Consider the following 25,196-nt stretch of genomic DNA (forward strand, 5'->3'; position numbering starts at 1 on the left):
TCTAAAATTTTAGAATGAGATAGCATGTAAAATTTACAATTTTATGTTCAGAGTAAAACTCAAAAGACCATGTCACAGAACTTACACTATAAATTCTCTAAGAAGTCAAATATGACTTATCCCCAAACTTTACCAATAAGCTTTCTATGTAAAACATTAGTAAAATGAATCACTGAAATTACATTTTCTCATTTAACAAAATACTGACAGTCAATTCAGACTATCAGAACTTGAATGTTTTCTATTATACACACCAAAATCTGATTCACTAACAAGAAACTTCTTGCAATACAAAAAGATAACAGATAATTAAAATATTTGCTTTATAATACAACCAACCCATATAATACATCCCTTCCTCATTTATCTAAAATGATTAGGAATTGTGGCACCTTCTTTTGCATAAAACCCTTTCCTCTTCATAAAACCCTGAGGTGAAAGGTTATTAATGTAATAAAACTGGAACCCCAACTCTTATTTCTGTATTAGACTGTAGCTAGAGGTTTTAAAAACTTTATAAAGAAACGTGGCAAATTGTAAAGCTGCTCTGTACAGTTTAACAAAACATTTCCAGGTCAATTTAGCCAAAAGGACCTAGAATGACCCTATAATAACATCGTCCTTTTAATACTTGTTAGTGTCGAGATGAACGCCATTTTCCATCTCGGCTACTGTCTCTTCTGTTCTCATAGTCATGGCTCCAGCCATCGGGATTCCTATCTTCATAGAAGTAGTCATCTCTGCTTCCTCTGTAATGATGGTCAGACCCATGATCAGTGTAACGCTGTTCACGGCTATAATGTCTATCCGGAATGTAGGGATGAGAATTCTGTCTGACTTTACGTTGTGATGATGGTGTATCTTGGCGCCACTGGGAGCCTGAAGACTGGTTAAAACTATGACTATGGGACGGGGAAAATCCTGATGGATCCAGATGTGGAGAACCAAATTTCCCACCATAGGACATCTGTCTCAGAACATTGTTCATCTAAGAATAGAGAAAAAGAAGGAAATGTTAACTGCAAGTATTTCTAGGTATCAAAGCCAGTATGTATTTAGTCACGGTGAACCAAACAGATAATGATGGAAAAGCAAAATTACTCTTGCCCAGATGGATCTTAGGTTAAACCGAATTCGGAGTAAAAAAAAATACAATGGCTTTATTCATTCCTACGTATAACCCGCAAGGTATTTGTACATTACTAATACTCCTTGCCCTCAAGAATACAACTTAGACGGGAAGAGGTGATATAAATGATTATAATGTAAATCATTATGTGATGAACACACAAAGAGCCAAGAGCTCAGGATCACTAGGAAAGGCTTCATGAAGGTGGCATATTATCTAAGTATTAAAAGTATGGATGGAATATTTTAAGGGGGAAGTATGCCAAGGAAAGGAAATTGCACAAAGACAACAAGGAAACAGAACAAGTTTGTAGAATAGCAAGAATTCTGACTGATTACAGATCTCATAAGCAGTGAATAATGGACAGTTAGGCTAGAAAGCTTTACTGGCATCAGACGATGGGAGTGCCTCATAACTAGGCTAGAGAAATCAGACTTTATCTTGCAAACGATAGAAAAATCAAATTACCAGGAAGATAAGCAAAACAGGATTATAACATTCATTTTGAAACAGTGTGTGAGATGGGCTAGCAAGGAGAAAATGGAGACAAGTACAAACCAGTGGTCCCCAAATTCTGCCTGTGGATAAGTGCTAGCCAGTGATGACTTTTTTTAAATAGCCTACACCATGAGAAAAATATGTGGTATGTACATAAAAGTTGACATCCCTCTATATTGGTCCCTCAAGTTTACTTTATTTCACTTATATTTTTATTTTGCAGACCTGTAGAAGGTTGACAGGTCACAAGCCAACATTGTGATGTGGCCAAAGAAAAAAAGAAGAAATGAATTCAAGAAAAAGAAAAAATAAAGGACTCGGTGACAAAATGAAAAATATGAAAAACTGGAGACAAAGATGGAACAGTAAAACACACAGCAAATTTTGAGCCTAGTCGAAGTCTCATTATTACAGAAAAAATGGAAATCAAGAGAAAACTGGTCAAAGACTCAAATCAATATATTCAAGTACAGTTATTAAGCATTAAGGAAAATGTCAGGTAAGAAGCCCTTCAGCGTACATTGCAAGAGTATCAGAGAATAAATTTCCAGTCCTTGAGACACATACATACACCCCTCCACAACAACAGCTGAAGAAAAATACAAATGTGAAATGCAGTTCTATTTATCTTCAATCTGTTAAATGTTTTTCAGCCCAGTGAAAATCAAAATGGGTGATCAACCTACAGAGATCATGCTAGTCTCACTAAAACTTACAACATTATTTAAGAATCATTTGAGCATTTTTTTAAACATTTACTTTAGAGAGAGTGAGCGTGTGCAAATGTGCACACATGTGCGAGTAGGGACAGGGCAGAGAGACAGAATCTGCAGAGAGACTGCAGAGCTGGATATGGCGCTTGATCTCACAACCCTGAGATCATGACCTGAGCCGAAATTAAGAGTCAGATGCTTAACCAACAGAGCCACCCAGGCACCCCTATTTGGAGATTCTAAGTTTTTTGGGGTTTTTTAGAAGCTCAAGTTGAAGATGTCTGAGTTTTGGTAAACATTTTTGTACAACCTCTAGAGAGCCTGGGTGGCTCAGTCAGTTAAGCATCTGCCTTCAGCTCAGGTCATGATCTCCAGGTCCTGGGATGAAGCCCCAAGTCTGGCTCCCAGCTCAGCAAGTGTTCTGCTTCTCCTTCTCCCTCTGCCCCTCCCCCTGCTTGTGCTCTGTGTCTCTCTCTCAAATGAAAAAATAAAATCTTAAAAAAAAAAAAGAATAGAAAAGAAAAATGAAAAGAAAAGAAATATCAACCTACCACTGCTTGTCTCTGAAAATTTTCTGGAGAAGAAAAAGATCTCTGAATTATCTGTACTGATGGAGTCATGGTATCCACAGTCCTTTCATACCTATGAAAAATAAGAACACCAACATATGATCAACGATTTAACAAATATTTGTATATACTAATCATAAGACACAGTGTGGAAGATAGGAATGAACAAGAAAGAAAAGGTATCCACCTGCTCTCATGGCTAAGGGTAAGGATTCAGACAGTAAAACAACGTCACCTTGTTACAAGTGATATAATAATTGATTAAAAAGTAAGTAACGGGAGAGAGATGGGGTTCTATTTTAGCTCTGCTGGTCAGGGATGGTCTTTCTAAAAAGGGGACACATTTGAAGTGAAAACTAAGTAACAAGATTACCTGGAGGCAAAACATTCCAGCTGAGGGAACAATTAGCACAGGGGTGAGTAAACTATACAGCCTGTGGGCCAAATCCCGTTTTTTAACACTCTGTGTCTGTTTTATCTACGTAGTGTTACAATGACAAAAAAAAAAGTATGGCCTGCAAGGTCTGAAACATTAACTATATGGCCCTTCATAGGAAAAAAAACAAAAACAAAAACCTGTCAATCCCAGGACTAGTGCAGAGGTCTAGGCTGAAAACTAAGATGAAAAAGATTTGGTCGATTAGATATGACAGATGAGGGAAAAAGAAAAATAAACGATAAAATTTAGATTTTTGGCTTGAGCAATTACGTAGACATCTACTGTGACAGGGAAGAGGAACAGGTCTGGGGGAGCAAGGAATTAAGGGTTCTGTAACACAAATAGGATATTAATTTTAAGGAATCACACCTAATTCCTCAATTCCTAAAAAAGTAGCTTGCTCTACAGAAAGAGTCACTTTAGGGGCGCCTGGGTGGCTCAGTTGTTAAGTGTCTCCCTTCAGCTCAGGTCATGATCCCAGGGTCCTGGGATGGAGCCCCGCATCAGGCTCCCTGCTCAGCCGGAAGCTTGCTTCTCCCTCTCCCACTCCCCCTGCTTGTGTTCCCTCTCTCGCTCTCTCTCTGTCAAATAAATAAATAAAATGTTAAAAAAAAAAAAAAAAAAGAAAGAGAGAAAAGTCACTTTAACAAGTACTTTAATTTTATTTTAAAATATTTAGAACCAAATCACTAATTGATTTGTCTCATAGTTTAGATCTTTTCATTTTGGGTTTTCTTAAATCAGGTCAGATATGTGTACATTAAAGGGGTAAAGAGTATAAATTTCCTTATAAGAAGACAAAAATGATGTGCATTCTAGCCTTAAATTAAAAACAACTTATTTACTTGTATATTTTTTTCCAAAGAAATTCTCAGGGAGGTAAACTTTTCCCTCTACCTGAGATACCTTTGAAGCGTCTCCAAAAGTGGTTTGAGATGCTTCAAGTTCCAAATGTGCTGAGAAGTATTTAAACACAATTTCAGTTGGCAAGAAAAGCTGCTAAGATGGTACTCTTTTTCATTCTTTCTTGCAATTTTACTTTCCAGTTATCTTTTCATACTGCAGCTACTTCGCTCTGGCTCTTGGCACCACCCTAATCCAAACCAACAACCTCATCCTAATAAATCCCTTGCTATCCTGCTACTAATACCAATACTTTGCTATCAATAGCTTCCTAACTGGTCTCTTTTCAGCCTTGTCCCCTCCAGTCCATTCTCCCACAGCAACCAAACAACTTGGTAAAATACAAACCTGTTCCTGTTCCTATCCTACTGAAAACATTTCAATGTCTTTCTACTATTTTTAGGAGAAAATTCCCAAAGCTTAACTATGGCCTATAAGAAAGACCCTCTTTTCTACTTCACCAACATCATCTACTACTCCATTTCTCCTTCCTATGATCTAGATACATTGGCCTCTTTTAGTTCCTTATTCATTTATACCATTTCTCCAAGCACGTTCTATGCTTTCTTTAGAGAACTTACTAAACAGGTAGTCACTACATATCTATCTATCTATCTATCTATCTATCTATCTATCTCTCTATCATCTTCCTGTAGACTTTTAAGCTTCACTAGGCAGCCTATGACAGGGGCTGGGGTTCAGTCACAACGCTTGGGTTTCAATCCCAGCCCACTGCTCACGAGCAGTTCAAACTTGAGCAAGTTAATGTCAGTCCTCACTTCCTTCACATACAAGGTAGAACTAACAATAATCCCTACCTCCTAAGACTGCTGTGAGAAATAAGACCATAAACACAAAGGACTTGAAGAACCTGACACATGACAGATATTTGTTGACTCTTTCTTGAATGAAGCCCAATATGACTAATCAATAGGTCTATACTGATAAACCAGGAAAAAAATGTCCCTGGTAAAATACCACGCTTCCCAAAGCAAATAAAATTATTTTGTATAAACATGGTAGCTTTTCTAACCCTTAGTAGCTGGAAGAGACTCTGGGGGCATTCAATTTAGCTTTTTCTTACAAATGGAAGGACAGGACCAGAGAAATGAGACTACTTCAAATCTTCAATCAGAGAGGCAGCCCTAGAATCCAATTCTATAAACTCTTAGTTCACTAGTCTGTTTACTGATAGGTATTTTTAAATTGCAAGTAACAACCAATGAGTGGTCAAAACAAATTTGAATTTTTAAAAGAAAATAAAATAGAAAATAGAGTATAATGAAAGTAGAGAAAATAAGTAATGTTCTGGGAAATTTTCAGTTATACATTAAATATGTGACTGTGGGTAAATGTCCTCACAAATGAATGTAATTATAGGTACATATGTATCTATTTTAGGGGTACTATATACGTCTGTCTGCAGTCCCCTTAAAATAAATACCTAATTATAACACAAATAATATAGCAGAAAAATAAAGAGGTAGGCGCTTAAAGAAGGAAACAAATCACTCAGTATGTTTTGAGATCACTACCTGAAAAAAATTTCCAATAAATGATTTTTAACAAAATATCACCTGCTAGGAGATGTAGAGGTAGGGCTTGAGTTTCCAACATGATGCTGAGGATATGACAAACTGACGTCCTGAGAGGCATGGCTACTTCCTAAAATGAAGTAATTTGAGAAATTATTCTTGATAGAAAACTCAAGTTGAAATTTTATCCCTTCTACCCCAAATCATGCTAAAAAGGTAGATAGAAGCTACAAGAGAAAACCTCAAATTTCAGTTGACCGCTTTACAGTTTCATCAGCGTGAAAACTGTAAGTGTTTAATATCAGATATAACCAAAACAAAGGGTTCAAATAAGTACTATCCAATGTACAAATATCCAATCTGGCCATAATATTCTGATCCCACACTAAATTTTAACTGGAAACATGGAAAGTTTCATCCTCACATGATCCAGAATCAAAACCTGTAAATGTAAATCACAAAGCAGCCAGGAAAAGTATTTTTAAAAAACAATTCTTGCTCCTTTCAGAGCACAAACCCAAACCCAAGTCTTTCTAACAAAAAAGTTTATGCTCTTTTCAGTAACCCAAACTCAATTTTAAAATGACTTTCAAAATCCGTATTGTTAATGTTATCTAGTTTCAGGGATATATAAAAATTACTATCCACAAAGCTTAAGGTATTTTCATCCAAGAGCTTCTTTAAAACTGAATAATAAAACTAAAAACAAAGAACAAAGCAGCAAAAAAACCCTCTCCCCAAACAATAATACTGAACAGTTACCTGATCTAAATTGAATTTTGATGGGCCTCCCAAAAAGTTTGATTCCATTAAGTAGATTCATCGCATAAGGAACAGACACTTCATGCTTGAAATTCACAAACGCAAACTGTTTTGGTTTACCATCCTTATCTTTCGGAATTTTCACTTTTACTACCGGCCCAGCCTACAAACAAAAAAGGAAGAAAAAAAAAAGTCTTCAGAATTTAAATGAGGCAATTTCAAGAAAATATGCAAATTTTAGGAAGTTTAAAAGCAACAGAAATGTAACCAGGAAAAGCCTAAAAAATGGACACATAGGGATTTCCAACTCAGTTAAAGATTCCACAGATATGACTGAACACTTGATTAATTTATTTGGGGAAGGAAGCCCATAAGGAACTGGACACAGTCACTCAGTTTACATTTCATAGTGCTTTATGACTTTTTAACAAGGTGACCAACATCCATCACTTTCCCACTCCGGGTAACGTTGACCAAGAGCTAGAGAAAGTGGTTTCTTTGGGCTAAAAATTCACTTTTGTACTGATTAACCAACTATTACCAGTTGTTAGAGACTAGAACTGAAAAGAACAAGAAATTCTGGATTTTTAACACATTTTAACGCAGAACTGAATACAGAAACAACACGTTTGCTTTTCTATGGAGTAGTCTTTTAAATATTTTAACGCTGCAATTAAAAAAAAAATTCGGTGGAAAACATATACTGACAGAGCAACTGAAATCTGATTAGCCAGATAAACCGAAGACAAAGTGCCTTAAGGGGAAGGAAGATGAGCAAAGGGACAGGAAAAAGCCCTGCTCCATGAACAACCCACACATACCGTGCCCCTTAGGATCCTTGAATCATTACCTCGGGAATGCTTCCCTGAGGAAGCCTCCACCACCCTTGAGTGAACTGACTAGGGTTCTTCCCATAAAGCGACACCCAGCGAGAGCCTCACTTTCCCGGTGGACCTCCAGCCCCAAGCGGCCCACCCGTCGGGCGCCCGGACCCACAGCCCCGCTTTCCCCAAGAAGGCGGGCATGGCCGTCGGGCCGGAGTATAGGAGCCGCATAGCGAAAGGAAAAGCCTGCTCTCGGCCGCTGACCTGGTGGAAAAGCTCGAAGAGGAGCTCCTCGGTCACTTTAGTTTCAAGATTGCCCACAAAGAGAGTGCGATCCGCTTCCGCTGCCGCCGCCCCCATCTCAGCGTCGCCCCCTCCCTAAAAAGGCCGAAGGGTCGTCGCCGTCGCACTCACTGCGCACTCTCGGAAACCCCACGTCCTCGCCCTCCCGGGCGTCACGGACGTAAACGTCAATCACGCTCGCTCCCGGCCGGCGCCGCCGTGCGCGGACGCGCTGCGCCTGCTCGCGAGGAGAGCGCCGGTGAAAGGCTGCTCCTCGGCAGGCCGCGGCTTTAGGGATGGCCTCAAGTGTAGGCGGTGGCGGCGCTGGAGACGGGCTGGACTGATCTGTGGAGCCGCGAAGGGCCCGCCTTGACCAAGGGACGTAACAAACACTGCGGGCAGTGTTTGAAGATGGCCCTGAACAATGTGTCCCTGTCCGCCGGCGATCAAAGGACCAGGGTGGCCTACCGGGCGTCCCACGGCGACCTCAGCCCGTCGGCGGCCTTAGCGCTGGCGATGGTCTCCGGAGACAGCTTCCTCGTTGCCAGGCCCGAGGCTATTCTTCCAGGACCCACTGCTCGGCAGGCCGTGAGGCCAAACGTTCGTACCGAGAGCCGTCGGGCGAGTGGGGGCGGCCGGAGCCCGACCCGCTTTATAAAGGGAAGGGAACCTGATGGACGGAACCGGAGCCGCCAGACCAGATTCTCACCGTATCCAACCCCCGGGGTTAAACTGGATCTCCTGAGGAGCTTGCTGCAACAGCGGCTGGTTGCCATTGGAAGTGTTATCGCAGCCCGCCTGTCGGCTTAATACCTCCATCTGCCCCTCTATTCGCTCATAAACAAGGCCTCTCTAAAATCCTTCCTTGGTGGCCTCGGTAGTCTTATTTCCAGAGGGATGAATTTTCATTTTAGTATAAAAACATGTAGGAGTCTTGTTAATATGGCTTAGTACGGAGGAAACTTGTACTTACTGCTGAATTCCGATGGTTTTAGGCAGCCAGAATAATTAGATCAGGAGGGAGGTAGAAGAGATCTTCTTAGTCACAAAGCTGAGCCACCCCCCACCCCCCCCAGAGGCCAGCAATCATTTTTTCACCCTTTGTGCACGCCATCCCAACAATGAACCCAAATTCTGCTTTCCACAAATCTTACTTCCCACCCTGGCAGATTCTCCTACTTTTGAGACTTGTGATTGAAGCTTGCTTAACTCTCTACCTCTCTACCCCAGACTATTACCGTTACGTTTACTTTTGTTGGTGAAAATGAAATGCTTCTTTTTACTCCCCTGGCATATTCTTCCATAGGGCCCAAGGCAACCCTTTTCCATCTCCCTCCCCTTTTTTTCAGGAGTATCTACAAACTCCAGTCTCAGTCACACTAAAAACAAAAGCAAACCTAAACTTTGCTGCTTTTTCATATTATTACACCAGTTTCATTTCTTTTTTTGCCAAAGTCTCCAAATGAGTTTTTACATTTCCGTTTGTCATTTTATTATTAGCGTTCAGCCCCAGGTTCCTTAATCTTAGTCTGTTGTCCCGAAATACAATGGTGGGTAACTTAGGCTCACAGTCTCCTGTTAGGAAGCTGTTCATCAATTCACTATAGCATCTTCCTCAAACGTTCTTGTTTATTTTTACTCATTCAACCATTCAACAGTATTTGAAGATCTTCCCAGTGGTGAGCACTGTGGATAAACTACAGTCAAGGAATGTATTCTAGATAGGGAGGCTAATAAATCAATAGGTAATCACCACACTGGACTGTTTTTTAGGTGCAGTGATAACAATACCCCAGGTTGCAATGGCTTTCCATACTACTGTACTATCCTGGTTCTTCTCTTACCTGGCTGATCACTCCTTATTTTTTGATACTTTTATTCTCTTAACCGTATATTTCCTAAGGTTTAAAGGGCGGTATTGGAAGAAAGTTAGTGGGTTCTTCAAGTGCCAACTCTATGTAAGCAGGTAGACTAGGTTTTTCTCAGTGGACTCTTGTGTATAATTATGACCAGATAAAGCAAAATTATCACACACCACACAGTACTGAATTGTTAGAACCACATTTGAAGAAGAATGTTGGCAAATCAGAGAGCTTCCATAAGAGAGTGATTAATATGGTGAGAGATCTGGAACAGGTCATAGAAAAAATGGTTGAAAGGACAATAACAGCTATTTTTTTTTTTTGAGTGCTATGTGTAAGGCAATGTTGTAGAGGCTTTTATTCATTATTTATTCAGATATTTATTGAGAACTTATACTGTGCCTGATATGCCCTGTATTAGGCTTTTAGAATAAAGTGAACAAGATCAATAACATCTCTGCTTTGGTGGAGCTTTATATATGTCATTTAATTCTCACAATGGCCCATAAAGGAGATATCATACTTCATTTTATTGCTCAGAAACAAAGGCACAAAGAGATGAAGTAGTTTCCAAGGCCATACAGCTAGTCAATGATAGAGCCTTGCAGCCTTGCTCCCAGTCTCCTCATTTGAACCACGCCATACAAAAAGTTATTTGAGCAACTCTTTTCTCAATTCTCCCAAGGATAGCATATATCTAATACTCTTCCACATATCTAAAAGGTTAATTCATAATATACAATGGATGCCTTAGACTGGACATCACAAAACCTGTAGTTGAGAAAGGAATCCCAAATCTATATGTTACGAGTTTTAGACTGGGAATAATAATAATAAATAAATTAAGGCTGAAGGTAAGAAGTGTTTTCATAAAACTGAGAGAAGCCTAATAGTGAAAAATAACACCTCACAAGGTAAGATAAGTTAAGCTAAAAAGTTCAGAGAGAGGCTGAATATTATCAAGTATGAAATAGGATTATATGTTCTTCTTAGATCCTCCCCATTTAACCAATAATTCTGTACTTTAAAAAATAAACTTGTTCGGCTCAGGTCATGATCCCAGTGTCTTGGGATCGAGTCCCACATCCAGCTCCTTGCTCAGCGGGGAGCCTGCTTCTCCCTCTGCCTGCTCTGCCTACTGCTCCCCCTGCTTGTACTCTCTCTCTCTGAAAAATAAATAAAATCTTAAACAGACAAAAAAAAAAAAAAAGAGAGAAAGAAATGGTAGTGTCAAAAGAGATTAAAAATTTTTTTTTAAATAAACTGGTTAAAATTGGAAGTGGAGAACAGGATGAGAAGAGGAAAATGAGGTATAATACACAGGATGACCATGTTTACTGTACAAACCAGAACACTTGAGAGTGGAAGAGGGTGCTAACAACTGTGCTGAGGCAACAGGCATAACTAGAGGCTGTTCTAGGCCGTCTAACCCTCAGAGACGTTACAGCATTAAATATGCCTTTAAAACATATTTCTTAGCTTCAGGGAAAGGCTGAGATTTGTAAATGAAGAAACAAAAGTCTGGCATAAAAGTGCACAAGAGAAAAGGAAGACCCAAAGGGAGTGACTTTATTTCTGTTGGTTTAGGTGTGAGATCATCAGGAGCAGGGCTTTGAATAATAGCATACATGTGCCAGAGGGGAAAAAAAGAAAATAGTATGGTTTATTGTGCTTTGTTTGACAGGAGGAGACCTTGTTCACATAAATGTTGCATCATTTTAAATCTGAGCCAATGAATATCTAAATTCTCCTTATTCTTAGCATCTGCGCTAGTGTCCAAGTTACAATGTGTTCCTAGAGTCACAAAGACCATCTCATGGAACCAGAACCAACGTAAAGCTGTCAATGAAATTAACTTGAAGTAGGGACAAAGTTTCCCCAAGAGCAGTCCATGTCATTAAAAATGTTAGTGTACAAAATGGATTTTTATTTAACATCAGTGGTTAAGGATAGCATGTTGACATTCTAAAATAGATGCATTTTTTCTGAGAGTAATACAAAAAACAGCCCCCAAAAATCAATACTTAATGTTAGTTTTTTTTTAATTGTAAACTCCTATTTGTTTTTTATTGTCTCATATTTATCATATCGTAGTAACTGACTAGCATGTGTTGAAGTGGGGTTCTATTAGGATATTTACTTCCTCTATTCATCAGCACTAAAGCTCTTAAAAAGAATGCCCATTAGGGATATAGAAAAAAGAGGCCACAGAGACTTTCCCTCAGTATCTGGATTTCATGATAAGCCTTACCTCTAAAGAGGCATAACTTGGGGGGCGCCTGGGTGGCACAGCGGTTAAGCGTCTGCCTTTGGCTCAGGGCGTGATCCCGGCGATCTGGGATCGAGCCCCACATCAGGCTCTTCTGCTATGAGCCTGCTTCTTCCTCTCCCACTCCCCCTGCTTGTGTTCCCTCTCTCGCTGGCTGTCTCTCTCTCTGTCAAATAAATAAATAAAATCTTTAAAAAAAAAAAAAAAAAGAGGCGTAACTTGGAAGGAAAGGAAAGGAGGGAGGAAAGTCCTACAGGAAGGATGAGTAAGTTAACTTCTGATGGTCAGAGGCTCAGCTGCCTAGCGAGCAAAATTGGTTATCTTTCATTCCTTCAGTGAATGTATCCAGATCTCACTAAGGTACAGCTTAGTCTACCAATTCCCATGAAAAGTACTCTCGTTTTCCTATCAACCAAATGTATGTCTGCATACCTATGACTTCATACCACCTATTTCTTGTCCTTCTTACTTATGATCATTCAAATGCAAAGTCCTGCTCATTTTACCTTCACAATGTGTTTCTGTAATCACTTTCATTACCTGGATTTTATTTACCTGGATATTTAACCTGTTTTCTTTGCCTCTGTCTCTCTACTTCATCCTAAATGTATACAGCCTCCAGACTGATGAGCCTAAAGCATATCTCTGATCACATAGTTACTACTTCAGTGTTCCCCATAGTCTATTCCACAAAAACTTCACTAGAAATTTACTTCTTATAGGAAACTGAGGGTTGCTGAAGGAGGGCTCGGTGGGGGGATGGGGTAACTGGGTGATGGGCGTTAAGGAGGGCACTTGATGGAATGAGCACTGGGTATTATATAAGACTGACGAATCACAGACGTGTACCTCTGAAATCAATAATACACTGTATGTTGATTAATTGAATTAAAATAGTTAAAAACAAAAAAAAATTTTCTTAACTGCAGATGCCATAAACCGACTTTTAAGACTCTCCATAATCTGGGATGCCTGAGTGGCTCAGTCCGTTAAGCGTCTGCCTTCGGCTCAGGTCATGATCCCAGGGTCCTGGGATTGAGTACCACATCGGGCTCCTTGCTCCTTGGGAAGCCTGCTTCTCCCTCTGCCTCTGCCTCCCCCCTGCTTGTGCTCTCTCTCTCTGACAAATAAATAAAATCCTTAAAAAAAAAACAAAACTCTCCATAGCTGTCCACGCTACACTGTCAGCCACCTTTTTCTTATTCATAACACGCCCGTGGTTGCTGTTCTTTCCTGCCGCTGTGCCTCTGCCTATTCTAGTCCCCTTAACCGAATAGTTTGTACATCTCATTTTCTGCCAGTTAAACTTCTACTCATCCAGATTGGTCCAGTTTCTTTACATTACAAAGAACACACCCATTTTAACCAGGATAAGCAAAAACTGGACTGGACCAACGCCGAGAGCTAGAAAAGTGTGGTGAACATCAGATGTTCTGTCTACTGAGCAACTATTTATCCTCTAAGAGCACCTTGGTTTTTCCTTTCTGTGGAGCCCCCTCTCCCATCCTCCATTCATGTATTTGGGGAGAAGCTTCACACCTACCTAGAGGGATAGAGTTATAATCCGTGTCTCACCTCCTCTACTACATTGAAGCTCCCTGAGAGCTGACAACATGTCTAAATTTATTTTTAGAGGCACCTGGGTGGCTCAGTGGGTTAAGCGTCTGCCTTCGGCTCAGGGCATGATCCTGGAGTCCCAAGATCAAGCCCTGCATCGGGGTCCCTGCTCAGCGGGGAGTCTGCTTCTCCCTCTCCCTCTGCTCCTTCCCGGCTCATGTGCTTGCACGCCCTCTCTCTCTCTCTCTCTCTCTCTCTCGTTCACTCTCTCTCTCAAATAAAATCTTTTAAAAAAATAAATTTATTTTTATATTTACTTGAACCTATTATCCAAAGAGTAGATATTAAATGAATGCCTGTTTATACAACTGAATGAACCTCACGTAGGCTATCTCTTCTTGGAATCAAAATCCAAAAGTGGAGCGTTCCAGGAAGACAAGGGCAGAAATTGTAGGCCCTTCAGTCCAAAATCACCCAGTCATCTGGGCAGATATGAGTAATATGGTAAGACAAAATAAGTTTTGTTTAAAGGTTTTAGTTCCATTTAGAATCAATCTGCCTCTGGGAATATAACCTGAAGATAAATCCCAACCAAGATGTGGACAAACATCTATGCACATAAATATTTAATGCACTTTAAAATGCCCCTATTTATAATTTTAAAAATGTGGAAATAGCTTCTATGTCCAAAATAGACGATAAATAAAGAAAAAAAGAATGAGTGCTTAGTGTGTACCAGGTTGCCATTAACCACTTTCCCAAGGATTATTTTATTTAATCCTTACAATTATTTTATGACAGGAGGTGGCAAACTTTATTCTTTCAAGACCCAAGTAGTAAATATCTTAGACTTTGCAGACCAAGGGGCAAAACTGAGGCTATCTTGTAGGCATTTATGTAATGAGAGAAAGCAAATTTCCACAAAATTTGTATGGATGAATTTCAAAATCTAATAGTTGATACATTATTTTAGTGATGCTTACGCTACTAAGGCAAAGATGGAATTCTTTTTGGCGGGGGCGGGGGGACATTTCACTCTACTGGAGTTCAAAGTTTGCATTCCCTATCATCAAAATCAATAGCAAATGCTCATTTGTTAATGCTGATTTTTCATAAGATTTTATATATTTTATCTTTGAAAATGTCTTTGAAATTTTCTTTTCATAGGTACTTCCAAATCCTGATATCAGTCCATGAGTATATGGTTTTAATTGGGCATATTCATTGCTTGGAAGGCATTTATGCAATTCTGTTAAATTCTTCTCTCGATAGTTGCCTTTTAGTGTGTCATTATGTTGCAGATTAATTGCTTCCAATTGAAGGTGGAAGTTCGGCAATTGCACAGTTGAGTGGATTTTGAAATATGGAAATTTTTTTGCATTCACATCCAGGTCCAAAAGACACTGTTGGAACTGTAGTTTGAACTCAGAAAATATATCTCCTACATATTTGTGTGGGTATGGAAGTCTGGCTTCTTAACTTTTCAACAGCACAGGAAGTACATAAAACAGCTCGACATTGCTTGTGATTCAAACAATGCTAGTTGTGGAGATTTCCACAGTATACATTTGGTGTGGAAGTGCTGTTGTGCCTTGTAGCTGTAGGCTCAATTCGCTGAGAAACATTATCAAGCCTGCAGCAAAAGTTAATTTCCAAACCCATTCACAGTTCAGTAACAGTGGTTGAGGGTAGTTCTTCCAACCACTTAAAAATGTACACGGGGCACCTGGGTGGCTCGTTTGGTTAACCGTCCAGCTCTTCATCTTAGGGTCCTGAGATTGAGTCTTGCATCCAGCTGCATGCTCAGCAGGGAGTCTGCTTGAGATTCTCTCCCTCTCCTTCTACCCCTCTCATCCCCCTCCCGCCCACTCTCTCTCTCTCAAATAAATAAATAAATCATTTTTTGAAATGTACAAATTGTTCTTAGCTGGAGGGCTATGCAAAAATTGGCAAAGGGCTGGATTTGATCTGTATGCCTTAGTTTGCAGAGAATTTTATTATCTGCCCAAGGGCATAAAACTACTTAGTCCTGGAATAGGGATTGAAATTTGATCAGGCGGCCTGGCTTCAGAGCCCATTCACTTGGTAACTATGCTATACTACTCATCACGCTAGGGTAGCCAACTGGCAGCCAGTAGCCAAATCCAGCATGGGGTTTTCTTTAACTAATGGTTGCAGGGTTTTTTCTTAAAAAGACGCGTTATACAATATTTAATATGTACAAAACAGAGTAAGTAAAATGCAACCAATATCCATGTACTTACCATCCAACTTAAATAAAATATTGCCCCACATTTAAAATCCCTTCTGTTTACTTTGCTTTGATAACCTTGTAGTCATACCACTTCCTGAGTAATCACTGTCTTGAATTTGGTATTTTTGCATTCTCTTCTTTATTTTTAAAAATGACTTTTATTACATATATACCTCTGGTGTATCTCTAAGTGGAACATAGAATTGTTTTACCTGCTTTAAAACAAGATAAATGCTATCATACTAAACGTGTTCTGTGGCTTATTTTCTCCACTTGATTTTGCTAACACGTTTAAAAATAAAACTGGGGCACCTGGGTGGCTCAGTCGGTTCAGCGTCTGACTCTTGATTTCAGCTCGAGTCATGGTCTTCAGGTCCTGGGATGGAGCCCTGCGTCCTTGGGCTCCATGCTCAGCATGGAGTCTGCTTGTCCCTTCCCCTCTGCTCCCTCTCTCTCTCTCCCTCTCTCTCTCAAAATAAAATCTTTAAAAAAATTAAAAAATAACAATAAAACTAGATTTGAATGCCTTTTGGCAAGATCTACATTTTCAGTTACCATCACCCCCTCTGTCTTACACCATCCATTTCATTTATTTTAATTACTCACCAGGCCTCTGAAGCCATTTGAGCTTGTGATTCCTGATTTAAGAAGACATCTCATGTAGCCGTTCAAATAGAAAGTTTTAGTAACATAGGAATTTATTTGTCTGATATTGTGTTATGACATTTATGTTATATGTGGCAAAAATGATATAAAATTGTATATATTATATGTTCTAACCTATATAAACAAAATATGCATAGAAAAGACTACAAGTAATTTTGCCAAAATGTTATTTTTGGGTGGTGGCATTTTGTGTGATTTATAATATGTGCTCATTATGTTTTTCTGAATTTACAAAATAATTGTGCATTTTTATAAAAAAAATTTTAATGTAAATCACCTCTAAAATATTTTAATAATGCCATTATTGTTTATCTTTATTCTTTAATCATATTAATTTCAATTAGGTTATGTTGATTTTTTTTAGGATTTTATTTCTTTATTTGAGAGAGAAAGCAGGGGCGTGTGCGCATGTGTTTGAGCAGGGGGAGGAGCAGAGGGGGAAGAAGAGGGAGGGGAAAGAATCTCGAGCAAACTCCACAGCCAGCACGGAGCCCCATGTGAAGTTCCATCTCATGACCCTGAGATCATGACTTGAGCGGAAACCAAGAGTCCAACGCTTAACCCACTGAGCCACCCAGGTGCCCCCGTTATGTTGATATTTTTAACTACTTAACATCAATCAGTCAATTTTTGCATTGTCCTTTTAATATATCATTGCACAAGCATCATGGATGGTATATAGGGGTGATAGCCGGGCACAAGATATAGTCTAGATTAAAGAACAAATATATTAGCTCTGCTGCATCATTTGTCTTAAACCCTATCAAAGGAAGATTGCATTGACAGAAGGGATAACTTACATGGTATTTCTAAAAAAGCACTCTAAGAATTTTCTCCTGTTGAGGGAAGAGTGTGCCCCAATGTGAGAACACCAACATGTACTCTGTAGAGATGGATAGGTAGCCAGATAAACTGACAAGGGAGATCCATCAGCTTTCCTTGCTCTGGAAGCTGACCGAGCAAACGTCTATCTAGGTTGTCATAAGGGAGAGAGCACACCCTCAGCTCACCTGAGCATTCCAAACCCCGTGATTCTTGGCATTCTGCTTTCTGTGTCGGCTTCTTCTGTGTTTGGTTAGCATGAAAAGAGTCCCGGAGAATCTGAGTACATTGGGAGGCCCTTACAAAAAGCTCCTTGGATATGAAGCCTGAAGATGAGATCCTGGAAGCCAGTGTCCATATCAACGCACTGCTATTTTAGAAAGTCTTATCCAGACAGTCCTCTGCTTCAGCATCACTTAGTGCACATTCCCTTCACGTCCCCTGTGCTTCACAGGTGCAATGATAATACGTTAATTCCATTTCAGTTTTTTCAACTGATTAACAAAGCCTCTATGGCCAAAGTGAAGAGTTGGCAATCACGGTTGCCAATTTAAGTATATTCCAACAGAATCCTTACTTTCTCTCCATTAACTGGTAAATGAACACAATACACAGGTATTTTGGGAGGGAGGCTGGTTTATCTGGTTATATTGGATAGTATTTCACATATAAATTATTGTCATAGCCTACTTCATTTTAGGAAAGCAAAAGATATTGCCACCCCACAGAGAATTTCAAGATTGTTGTGGGGGAATTCTGTGGAACTTGCCAAATTAGGACATACTGGCAATTCTGAAAATAATCCAACATGCTGATGTGGGAAGACTATGCATATAAATTCTTTAATTATCTCTCCTTTGGGCTACATTTGAGCTCTGTGATGGGAGAGTGGGTCTGCATTTTGCACCACTGCCATAACATCGGATAGCAGTTCCACAAGGCTCCTCTCTCGGCCTGAGTTCAGAGCAATATGGCCGTTCTGTGATGTGGACCCAGCTTCCATGCTAAAGACATTCATTTTAATAAAGTAAAGGTCTAGCCCATTGAGCCTAGTTGAACACAGCTATTGCATTGATCTCTTCTGATGCTGCAGCCATTGAGTTCATTTCCTTAATCACATTTTCCATACGGGTGAAAGCATGAAGCGGCTTGGTAACTTCCAGAGTGCATGCATTCTAATTTCAGAATTTAACCAAATGGAACTGGCTTCCTGACAGAGTAAACAGAACAAAATACTGTATCCAGATCAGCTGCCAAGCTAGCAGCCTGAATTTATTTTTCCTTGCTTTGCTAAATGCATCTTGAATTTTTGAAAACATAGTCCTGGTTCAGGAAATTTAGCATTTTTGAACCAAGACCAGTCAGCTCTAATATTCTTCCATAAATACATCCATTAAATTTCAAAAGTCAGGTAGCTGAGTTAATCTTTTCTCACATGTCTGTGGCCAGAGAAGAAAACATATCCCTCCTTTCTGCTGAATGCATGGGCTGTGTGTACGTAGCCCTTGCCATCTGGGCTAATCTAATAACAGGGAGTGCTTGTAAATATCTATACATGTTTTTTTTTTTCTCATTACTACCTCTATACTTCTTATTTGATTCTTATAACATAATTCATATCTGAAATCTTTCCAGGCATTTTTGATGCCACTTTTTATATATCATTCCATATATAAATATCAAAGCTTTATTTACACTACAGACTCAACAACCAGGACACAGATAGAAAAGAGTCAGCCTCTGGGCAGACTCCTATTGTTCAAGCCATTTCCTTGTGAAAGAGGGCTTGAGGAAGCACAGAATATATTACCAATTCCTTTGTTATTGCTAATGCAAATTTATCCATCTGCAAAACAGACTTTTCTGTGGTATGTGTGTCTTTTATTGACCACAGATATTTTGTTTATGTTTCAGTATCCTTTAACACCACACCAGGGATGGCCTTTATCATTTACTCAGGAGATACTTAGAAATGCACATAGCCTCAAATCAAATGGATACCACTGTCCACAAGAAGTTACTTATACCCTAATTTCCTACAGGCCCCAGAATTCCCCGTCACCCCCACCCCAGTTCAGATCCTCAGTTCCTTTTCCAGGCTAACTCCTGGTCATGTGTCCACATTCAGCTCAGCTATCACTTCCTCCCGGAAGCCTTTCTTGCTCTCTTCGGTTTCACACTCTTTCTTGGTTTCAAATACCATCCATATGCTAAGGACTCCCAAATTTAAATCTCCAGTCCAGCTTTCTTCTGAGCTTTAGACATGTATGTATAATTGTTCGCTCAATAGCTCCACTTGGATGCCATCTTAAACGAAACATGCCCAAACCAAACTCACACCCCTCCTTCAAAGAACCCAAACCTAGCACTAATGTTGAATTACTTATCTATTGCTGTGAAACAAATTACCACAAAATCTAGTGGTTTTAAACAACAATAAATATTTATTATCTCGGAGTTTCTGTGGGTCAGGAATTTGGCATTAGCTTAGCTAGCTGATTCTGGCTCAAAGTCTCTCATGAATCTGCAGGCAAGATGTTGACCAGCGCTGCAGTCATTCGAGGGCTTGAATGGGTATGGAAGATCCCACTTCCGGGGTGATTCACTCATATGGCTTGCAAATTGGTGCTGTCTGTTGGTAGAAGACCTCAGTTCCTCCCTATGTGGACCTCTTCACAGGGCTCTAGAGAGCTGCTTGAGTGTCCTCATAACATAGGGGCTGGCTTCCTCCAGAACAGGTGACCCAAAAGGAGGATGCTGTAATGCCTTTCCTGACTCAGCCTCATAAGCCAAACACTGGCACTTTCTCAGTATTCTATTGGTCATACAGGTTAGCCTTGATTCACTGTAGAAGTGTATGCCACAAGGGTGTCAATACCTGGAGCCAAGGATCACTGGGGCCATCTTGGTGGCTGGTTATCACCACTGTCTATCCAGTTGCTCACATCAGAAACTGAGAGTCATCTTTGACACCTTCTCTCTACCATCTTTAGTCAATACCAAGTCTAGTCTATCTCACTGCTGCTTTGACTTAGTTTCCTGTTACCACTCTAGTCCAAGCCTCCTAACTGTACTACAACAGCCTCTAACCGGCCCTCTCTAGTCCTACTCTTGTGCCTCTCCAACCCATTTTCCACACAGATAATGCTCATCTTTTAAGAATATAAATCTCATTATATAACTCTCCAACTTCAATACTCTTCAATCACTTCCTGTTGAATGAACCAGGTGTATAAACCTGGTCAAGTTAACAACCATGCTGAGACATAGTTGCTTCCTCTGTAAAATGGTTATAAAAATAGCTACCCCATGGAGTTATAGTGAGGATCAAATGAGACAAAGTCTCATTTTTTAGTCGTTTTTTTTTTTAAGATTTTATTTATTTATTTGAGAGAGAGAGAGAGAGAGAGAGAACACGAGCAGGGGGAGGGCCAGAGGGAGAGGGAGGAGCAGACTCCCCGCTGAGCAGGGAGCCCAATGTGGCTCGATCCCAGGACCCTGGGATCATGAGCTGGGCCAAAGGCAGACATTTAACCGAATGAGCCACCCAGGCGCCCAAGAGATGAGTTTTGTTTGGAAAAGAATATGAACTTTATTCAGGAGATCAGCCACCTGGGGCGAAGGCAGGCTCCTGTCCAAAAACCAACTCCGAGTTTTCTGCCTGGCCCAAAGATTTCTTAAAAGGAACTTTAGGGCAATTAATCAGTAAAAGGGGAGCACAGAGGTCTGTAACACTTCTTGATTACATGCAGACTCTCAGGGACCAGCTATGGACCTTATCTCAGCGCTCAGAGGTTGTGTACTGGTGCCCGGGGAGAGGTTGTGCCAGAGGCTTTGGTTCTGAGTCTTTCTAGGAAACACTGCATGATCTGTAAATACACAAAGAAAGGTTTAGTTCATCAATTACGGAGGCTAAAGGTGCTTGCTAAAAAAGACTACTAAGTTGGCCAGAGGGGCCGAGGTGGTGGCTTCACCAAGCCCATCAGAGAGGGGTTTGATCTCCATTCTACAGAGCAGGAAACTGAGTCGTGAAGTCATCCGTCCATACTGTCACAGGGAGTGAGCAGCTAAGCTGGGCCCTGGACCCAGGTCTGTCTCCAACAGGCTCCATTCAGATCCTGCCTTTCCAGAACTCCTCCTTCAGCAGACGTGCGTCTGCCTAGTGGGTCCTTTGATAAGGCGGGTTTCTGTCTTGGTATAGAATAAAGGGAAAGTAGGAGTCAGAAACAAGCTTAGATCTTCCTTTCCCCTCCAAAGAAGTAAATGACATTCCCCTCAAAGGAAGGTCAGGTGATCCCAGGCCAGGAGGAGAAGCTGGGCTGTGGGAGAATCAGTGCCAAAGGCAAGGGGAGAATTTAAAGATCAGAAGCCAACTGAAGCACGTCAGCAAGTTGGGGGAAAAGGAAAAGATCTCTGCTTCCGAAACTGGTCGAAAGCATCCAGACTGTGCCTTGTCTGGTATAAATAAGCTTGTCAGTTTGTGGGGTGCAAGCGAATCGAGGGTGAAGCTCGTGTCCAACTGCTTCGCAGGGAGCAACAATGGCAGAGCGCCCAGGTCAGAAACCTGCTGTCTTTTACTGCATCCGGGGGTGTGCATGCTCTCTTCCCCGTGCCACCTCACATTTCTGGGGCTACTGGGAAGGATTCTGTCATTGGCATCGCTCAGTGACAAATAGGACATCCCGAGGAGGAGACCATAAAATGGGGAAAATGAGACCAGCAGAAAAGTACCTGAAGCAAAAATCTGTTTCTGGGGGGGGTTAAATTGCAGTAAACAAGAGGGGCTGGTAGACATTGGACCCAATTAATGTTTTTGACTTGTGTCCTCCTCAGTTCTGGGACCAAGTGCGGCAAATGGAAACAGCAAGCCTGGACTTTATGGAGGGACAGAAATGGCTTCTGTCATTCGCAGCCACTCTCCCAGGGGCTCCAAGCCCATATTGTGACTTGGCGGCTTAGGTAATAAACATGTGAGCCTCTCCCCCAGGACTTTCTCCATCTTGAAGGAAGATAATTCCTAGGAAATGAAAAGGAATGAGTCTCTAATCTCCAACAGTGGGAATGCCAAGGACCTTGACCCAGCAGGGGCAGGAGGGACACTCACTTTAGGTCGAGGGTGTGCAGAGCAGCCCCCAGTCAGATGCGGGTGCCCGGGTTCTGCTCTGCTCCTGGAGGCCCTTGTGGGCTGGCTAATTCCTTCCCCAAACATCTGCTTGCTGTCAAGTTAGGAAAGATATACCCACTCTCCACTTTCTCAGGGATATTGAGAGGATTCGCGCAGGGCTATAACGAAGGGAACAGGGTGATTCTAGAGACATATATTGTTTAATTGCTTAAGTTTTGTCTGTGAGTAAGCTCAGATGTGGAGCGCTGACAATTGCCTGGGGCACCAGCCAAGGTTCTTGGCAGCAAAGTCCGGTCCACCTCACCACTCTGCAGCTGATGGACATGACTCCAGCCATCCTTACGTTAGGCTGGTTATGTGCAGATATGGGGAGAGGGGAGGTGGCCCCTCAGGCTTCGTGTCCACTACCTCCCAAGACTCCCCAAAAAGGAGGCTGTTAACAAGAAGAGAGGGTTGACAAACACTTAAATAACAACACGTGTCTATCGCCCTTGCTTGATTTGCTCACTGCAGTGAGATTACACTGGCTAATTCCGCTTGGCAGTAGGGTGTATTTAGTTTTTCAGAGTTGTTGCTTCCACTGATGGCTCATTCAATTCTGTGGCAGTCATAATCTATTTGTAAAACACTTTCGTTTATAAGGGGATCTCACATCCTCTATTTTCTTGGGTTTCTAACAGTTCAGTGATATACACCCAATTTGGATAAGGTTAAACTTTAGGGACCTCCAAAATGCAATAGCTCACACAAGATACTTTATTTTATCCTCATGGGTTAAATAGACTGGCTCAGCATGCAGTTCTCCCCACAATTATTCATGGACCTGGGTCCTCTCCATCTTCCTTCCGTCCTTCCTTCCTTCCTTCCTTCCTTCCTTCCTTCCTTCCTTCCTTCCTTCCAGTAAGCTCTACACCCAACATGGGGCTTGAATTCGTGACCCCAAGATCAAGAGTCACAGGCTCCACCAACTGAGCCAGCCAGGCGCCCCACCATCTTGTTTCTTCATCCAATTTTGAGAGGGCACCTCATGTGGGTTGCACCAAGTGGAAAGGGGAAAGCATATGACCCCTCCTGGTCTGTTCTCAAGACATCAGGCTGGGAATTGGACACATCACTCCTGTCACACTTCACTGCAGAGAACTTTGTCACATCTTCTTTATAGAAGGTGGTGATAGGTAGGACAGCCTGTCAGCCCTGTGTCTTGCTACGTGTCCATTACTATGGAAGAAGGGCAGAGTGAAAGCCAGCAGTGTGTCACACTTATAGATTGTTGGTATTAGTTTCTCCTTCCACAGAGAAGGAAAAAGATAAGGGAGATAAATGGATTCATTCAAAGGCACACAGTTGGCTAGGGGAGAGCACCTCGGTTCTTTATCCCTACCATCCTCCCAGAACAGTGGGGCAAATCATTTGAAATGAGCACAGCTCTGGAAGAGTGAGGATGTATAATTAACATCACTATGTGGAGCCAACAGAGTAAGTGCTAGATAGGACAGAACTGTGTTCAACTCCTCTTCCCTGCTCAGACACAAAGACAGAGGTCATAACTGCTCTGCCTGCTGTAGTCCTAGCCCATGGAGAGTGGATGTGCTCAGACATAGAGAACCCAAGACAGTGATCACACTCTTTTACCTGACCTTTCAGGTTACATATCTCTGCCACAAACGTGTCTCTGTGCCCAGTCCAGTTACCACTGGCTTCTTTTATTCTAGACTTCCTTAAGCTTTCGACTGCTTGCTTCTCCAGTATGATCAGTCCATGGAGAGTAAGAATTCAATGGGCAAAAGGGATCCGGATTGAGACAAATATGTTCGGTCATCTCCTGCATTGGCATGCACAGCCACCACCCCAGCTACCTCCCTTCCACTAAGACTCCTACAGGAAATCAGTGATTTTGTGTGATGTGACTCAGATCTCTCCAAGTGTCACCAGCCCGTGAACTCAAGCTTGGGGTTCCTTAAGATTCATCCCCAAATCCTGTTAATTCTTGGTTTTGATAATTCATAAAAGTAATTCAGGTTCCTTGTGAAATTGCAGCCCCAAAGCCCTTCTGGGAGTCTCTGGGGGTGGGGGAAGTGGTGACATATGTTCATGTTTCAGGGTCACCCTCTTCGTGGGCCTCTGTCCTGTAGGTTTAAGATGCTCAGCCCCCTTTGCTCCCATCTTCTGTGCCTCAACCCTGTTCTGCCAAGCGTTGGACCAGGGAAACATCTTTCCTGGGTTTCTCTCACGTGGGGAACAACCACAGCAGGGTTTTGGGGCCCCAAAGTGTTGCTAAGTCCAGTGAGATGGCTCTTTCAGTTATGCATACTTCCAGAGCACGCTGTGCCCCAGGATGACTGGGTGCGGATAAGTTCAGGAACCAAGGGCTGCACACACCTGCACGTGTGTTGACCTAGACGTGGATGCTCAGTCACTGTGTCTTCACACCTCACAATGAACTTCCGTGCCTTTCTCTGTAGTTTGGCTCCCTTAGAGGGTCCTTCTGCTCCCAGTTTGCCAGATAATTCGGTGTGTATCTGTTCCCCAGGCACTGACTTGATTTAAGCTCTTTTTCTAGGAGGAACCTTGGTTTCTAGAGCCCAGGGACTAAGGTGAGGTCACAAAACCTTACTCCAAGCTGTACTCAAATCTCAGCTCCAGTCTGTACAATATCAGTGCCACCCCCATGGGTCTCTGGGGACCACTCAGAGGAATGCTTTCCTTTACACATGCTTTACTAGTGTGTAAGATGCATGACCTTTCAGTCATGGCTATTGCTGTATTTCTGGCTCCTATCCCCAAATACATTAAGAGAAAAAAAGACATGTTTTTACACAGACCGTATGACTACAGAAATTACCAGGTAGCCAAGACATCTGTCTTTATGGAAGATTATTGAATTGTTCTGTCAATCCCCAAAAAGACCACCAGAAAAAACTTCCAATCATGCAAAGCTAAGTTTATGAAATTAAGGAGAGTACCATTTTGACAGCCTTAGCGGTATC

General features: G+C 41.4%; 2 protein-coding genes across 2 annotated transcripts; one reads left to right on the top strand and one right to left on the bottom strand.

Annotated features, from left to right (window-relative positions):
* Positions 1-490: 490 nt before the first annotated feature.
* Positions 491-7,814, bottom strand: RBM7 (RNA binding motif protein 7). Its single transcript, XM_045797820.2, has 5 exons — positions 7,637-7,814; positions 6,549-6,711; positions 5,829-5,916; positions 2,892-2,982; positions 491-988 (listed from the first exon to the last, which is right to left on the bottom strand). The coding sequence occupies exons 1-5, from the start codon at positions 7,730-7,732 to the stop codon at positions 635-637; spliced, it is 792 nt and encodes a 263-aa protein (XP_045653776.1). The 5' UTR covers positions 7,733-7,814; the 3' UTR covers positions 491-634.
* An 86-nt stretch (positions 7,815-7,900) lies between these two features.
* Positions 7,901-8,515, top strand: C16H11orf71 (chromosome 16 C11orf71 homolog). Its single transcript, XM_087868419.1, has one exon. The coding sequence runs from the start codon at positions 8,066-8,068 to the stop codon at positions 8,462-8,464; it is 399 nt and encodes a 132-aa protein (XP_087724545.1). The 5' UTR covers positions 7,901-8,065; the 3' UTR covers positions 8,465-8,515.
* Positions 8,516-25,196: the final 16,681 nt, after the last annotated feature.

This window comes from Ursus americanus, chromosome 16 (assembly GCF_024610735.1).
Source record: "Ursus americanus isolate L20-20 chromosome 16, mUrsAme1.1.p, whole genome shotgun sequence".
NCBI classification, from domain to species: domain Eukaryota; kingdom Metazoa; phylum Chordata; class Mammalia; order Carnivora; family Ursidae; genus Ursus; species Ursus americanus.

Excerpts from the sequence above, each read along its gene's own strand:
- C16H11orf71 (XM_087868419.1), top strand. The coding sequence starts at position 8,066 with ATGGCCCTGAACAATGTGTCCCTGTCCGCCGGCGATCAAAGGACCAGG.
- RBM7 (XM_045797820.2), bottom strand. The coding sequence starts at position 7,732 with ATGGGGGCGGCGGCAGCGGAAGCGGATCGCACTCTCTTTGTGGGCAAT. Across the intron at positions 2,983-5,828 it reads ACCTCTACATCTCCTAGCAG|GTATGAAAGGACTGTGGATA; the intron begins GTGATATTTTGT and ends TATTTTTCATAG. Across the intron at positions 989-2,891 it reads ATTTTCAGAGACAAGCAGTG|ATGAACAATGTTCTGAGACA; the intron begins GTAGGTTGATAT and ends CTCTATTCTTAG.